General features: G+C 52.7%; 1 protein-coding gene across 3 annotated transcripts in view; it reads right to left on the minus strand.

The window, feature by feature from the left end:
- The window catches only part of CBLC (Cbl proto-oncogene C), a 15,209-nt gene extending 14,110 nt beyond the window's left edge, over positions 1-1,099 (minus strand). For all 3 annotated transcript variants that reach the window (XM_021681143.1, XR_002479879.1, XR_002479880.1), the window contains exon 1: positions 694-1,099. In XM_021681143.1, the coding sequence (XP_021536818.1) occupies positions 694-1,046 (353 nt within the window). In that variant the 5' untranslated portion in view covers positions 1,047-1,099. The remainder of the gene's footprint in view (positions 1-693) is intronic.
- Positions 1,100-4,630: the final 3,531 nt, after the last annotated feature.

Here is a 4,630-nt window from a genome sequence, read left to right on the forward strand (position 1 = left end):
GGAGGGAGCTGCAGGCTGGATCTTGGGTCTGAGGAAGAAAAGGCCGGGGGCCTAGACTCCTGGGTCTGAGGGAGGAAGGGCTGGGGGTCTGGACTCCTGGGTCTAAAGCAGGAGGGGCTGGGGGCCTGGACTCCTGGGTCTGAGGCAGGAGGGGCTGGGAGTCTGGACCCCTTGTGTGAGGGAGGAGGGGCTGGGCATCTGGACTCCTGGGTCTGAGGGCCTTGACTCTTGGGTCTGAGGGAGGAAGGTGGGGGCCTGGACTCCTGGGTCTGAGGGAGGAGGGGGCTGCAGGCTGGGTCTTGGGTCTGAGGAAGAAGAGGCCGGGGGCCTAGACTCCTGGGTCTGAGGGAGGAGGGGCCTGGAGGCAGAATTCCTGGGTCTGAGGGAGGAGAGTAGGCAGGCCTGGACCCCTGGGTCTGAGGCAGGAGGGGCTGAGGTCTGGACTCCTGGGTCTGAGGGAGTACGGACTGGGAGTCTGGACCCCTTGGTCTGAGGCAGGAGGGGCTGGGAGTCTGGACCCCTGGGTCTGAGGCAGGAGGGGCTGAGGTCTGGACTCCTGGGTCTGAGGGAGGAGAGGGCTGGGACCAGGACACCCAGATCTGAGGGAGGAGGGGGCTGGGGACCAGGACCCCTGGGTCTGAGGGAGCAGGGGGCTGGTCCCATCTTTTCTCTGCGGCCAGGGCAGCTGCTCACCTGAGTCTGGAGCCCTCCCGGAAGAGCTGGTCCTTGGCACTCCTCCCACCCCGGGGTGGCAGCAGTGCCGCCACCTGCCTGCTCTTGGCCTCCAGGTTGTGAAGGTAGACGATGAGAAAGTCCCTCGCACCACCGGGACCCTCGGCGTCGTCCCCACGTGCCGCCCGCCGGGCGTGGGCCACCTGGCGCAGCAGCTGCGCGATGCGGGGCAGCAGGTCTGGCAGCGAGGGGGGACTGGAGGCAAGCCGGGGGTCCCCACATTGCTCTTCCAGGCGCTGCAGCAGCCTCACCGCCCGGCCGAGCGCGCGGGCCTCTCCCCACTGCCACCCCCAGGGGGCTTCCGCCGCAGCCATGGGGCCCTCGGGAGCCGCGGGAGGTAGGCGGGCGGTGGGCAAAGGTGCGGCCCCGCCCAGGGTGGGGGCGGGACCCGGAACGAAAGGTGAGGGGGCGGGTCCTGGAGAAGCGGGGCGGGGACTGCAGGTTACGGGCGCTCTGAAGGGGGCGGGGTCTGGGGGGATCTGGCACCTGGGTTCCTAGAAATGGGGTTCGAAAGTCTGATCCCCTAAAGAGAGCTGGATGGGGTGGCTGCTGGTGGGTGGAGGTAGGAGGAGACTCTTCAGTGGGTAGGAATTGAAGATAGGACGTCTGGGCCGCTTCTGAGACCGACTGGAGGCTGGGTCCCAAGGTTGCAGTGGAGGAGGGGTTGGGGGAGACCCGAAGCTTTTGGCGGCTGGGTGTAGGGCTGGGACCTTAGCTAACCAAACCCTTCGGGGAGTTGGGGCTGGAACGGAGCACTCTTAGGACTTTTGGATCCAGGTTTGGATCTTTGGCTGTAGCATGGGATTAAAGGTCAGAGAGCTGAAATTTTTAGGAGTAAAGGTCGGGGAGATAGGGCGATCCTTTTGTCCCGGACAAGAAAATCATAGCATGACCAGACCCCTTGGTCCCCTAGTAGCAGGGATTGGGTTTCTTAAGGAGCAGGAGTTTGGCAACGTAATTCCTGAGTCCCCAAGTGAGGGGCCTACGGGAAATCAGCCTAGAGTCGAGACACCCAGATTTCCAGAGGAGTTGGGACCCCCAGGAGATGAGGCGGGAAGATGGGGTTCAAGAATGCGGGGGTCATGGGCACCTGGGCGGCTCAGTCGGTTAAGCGTCTGCCTTCGGCTCAGGTCATGATCCCGGGGTCCTGGGATTGAGTCCTGAGTTGAGCTCCCTGCTCAGGGGGGAGGCTGCTTCTCCCTCTCCCTTTGCCTGCCGCTCCCCCTACTTGTGCTCTCTCTCTGTCAAATAAATAAATAAAATCTTAAGAAAAAAAAGAAAGAAAGAAAAGAAAAAGAATGTGGGGGTCAAGGCGCGTCGGGTAGGCTCAGGGCTGGAAGAGCGTGGGGGGTTTTCTCCCCAAACAGCGTAACCTGTTGCGTCAGCCCACTCCGGATGCTGTGGGCCGAGCAGTCCCTGCGTCTCAGGCAACCCTTTAAGGTGGAGGACCCTCAGCTCTCATCCTAAACACCTTTCCCCACTCAGCCTTCATTCTGTCTTAGACCCCCGAGAATTTTTTTTTTTAAGATTTTATTTATTTGACAGAGAGAAAGAGGGAGAGAGAGAGAGCGCGCAAGCAGGGCGAGTGGCAGGCAGAGGGAGAAGCAGACTCCCCGCTGAGCAGGTCCAGGACTCGATCCTAGGACCCCAGGATCATGACCTGAGCTGAAGGCAGATGCTTAACCGGCTGAGCCACCCAGGTGTCCCCTTAGACCCCCGATAATTCTTCACTTACAAGATCTTTAACGTTGCATCTCAGACCCAGCAGAGACCGGGTCTTTGCAGTCAGGATGGCGGAGTCTGTCGTCCAGCTCCTGGCGTTTCTGCCCTTTCTGAGCCTGTTTCCTCTTCCAGAAATAGGATGAAAACCCATTGGCCTGGCAAAAAGTCAGATTTTTGGCTATGCTAAGTGTTGATGAGGAGCTGATGGAAGTGTAAATGAACAAATGAGTTGGAGAGCAATTTGGCAGCATCCATCAGACCTTGGAAAGAGTGCGGGGCCATTGCTGACTACATCCATCCTCCGTGGCTCTTAAACACGTTTGCTTATATTGGGTCATGATATACACCTGAAAGAGTTTCACAGGGTAATCCTTACCCTATGTGCATGTGTTACAATAGCTTCTTTTCTATTTAATGCCATTTCATTAAAGGGAAAATCGTGTTTGTAACCCACTAAATTGATTTCACTAACCCACTAATGGATCTTTTTGGGCAGTTTGAAAATTACTGCCGTAAGAAACTCCAAGAGACGTGTTCAGAAATGTTAATTGCAGTCTTGTCGGAAGTGGAGAAAACTGGAAACAAGGTAAGGCCATCACCAGCAGGAGGGATGAATAAATTGCGGTATACTCTCACAAAGGCCTCCCACACAGCAGTTCAAATGAATGAATTGGACACACATACCAATAGTGTGAGTCCTAAAAACATAATTATGAGTGTACTGGGTTGAATAGTGCGCCCCACCCCCAAATTCAAGTCCACTAGAACAACATGTAGAAATAGAATGTGACCTTATTTAGAAGTAGAGTTCTCGCAGATGTCACCAAGTTAAGATGAGGTCATACTATTAGGGTCGGCCGTAAACCCAACATGATTGGAAATTTGGACACGGACACAGGTACATACATGGAAGAAAGCCACATGGTGTCAGAGGCAGAGATCAGAGCCAAAGAATGTCAAGAATTTCTGGCAAACACCAGAAGCTAAGAAGAGGCAAGGAAGGATCCTCCTCTCGAGCCTTCAAAGAGAACACAGCCCTGCCAACATCTTGATTTTGGGTTACTACTTCCCAGAATGGGGAGAAAATAAATTTCTGTTGCTTTAAGCCACTCAGTTTGCGGTCCTTGGTTACAGCAGCCCTAGGAAACTGATGTAATGAGTAATAATAATAATAATAATAATAATAATAATAAAACAGGTGCAGAAGGATTACAGGGCAATGTTGTTTATATCAGGCTTGAAAGCCTGCAAAACCAATGCTGTAGATTATTTGGGGATGCATCTCTATGTGGTCATGGTATGAAAACATGGGAGGTCATGCTGAACATGACATGCAGGGCACACCAAGACTTCAACGTCCTTCATCGAAGGATGCACCAAGACTTCAACCACGTCATTAATGCCTTAATTTGAAAAATCTGGATCAAATATGGCAAAGTGGCAAAGTTCATCTAGCCGCATAATGGATCCCAAAGCAGTGAATGATACGAAAAGATCCGCAACATCGTTATCAGTCGGATGAAAGTCAGAACCACAAAGAGCTACCACTTCACACCTGTTAGGGTGGCTGTAATGGAAAAGACAGATAATAAGTACTGGGGAGGCTGTGGAGGAATTGGAACCCTCATACACTGCTGGTGGGAATGTAAATGGTGCAGCTGCTTTGGAAAACAATTTGGCAGCTCCTCAAAGTAGAGGAAATAAAGAGTTTATCTATGGCAAAATAGAATTACTGTATGACCCAGCAAGTCCCCTCCTATGTGGATATATTCCAGGGAACTGAAAACATGCATCCCTGCAAATATTTGTGGAAATAACCTACATGTCCATCAACTGGTAAGTGGGTAAATTAAAAGCAGTGTACCCATACAATGGAAGATTATTCAACCATTAAAAGGAATGAATGCCATGAAGTGGATGAACCTCAAAAACCTTATGCTAGGAGCACCTGGGTGGCTCAGGTAGTTAAGCATCAGACTCTTGATCTCAGCTCAAGACTCTTGCTCTCAGCTCAGGTCTTGATCTCAGGGTTGTGAGTTCAAGCCCAGCATCGGGCTCCATGGTGGGTGTGGAGCCTACTTAAACAATTAAAACAAAACAAAAACATTATGCTAAGTGAAAGAAGCCAGTCACAAAATACCATATACTGTATGATTACACGTATTTATTTATTTAT

This window comes from Neomonachus schauinslandi, chromosome 16 (assembly GCF_002201575.2).
Source record: "Neomonachus schauinslandi chromosome 16, ASM220157v2, whole genome shotgun sequence".
NCBI classification, from domain to species: domain Eukaryota; kingdom Metazoa; phylum Chordata; class Mammalia; order Carnivora; family Phocidae; genus Neomonachus; species Neomonachus schauinslandi.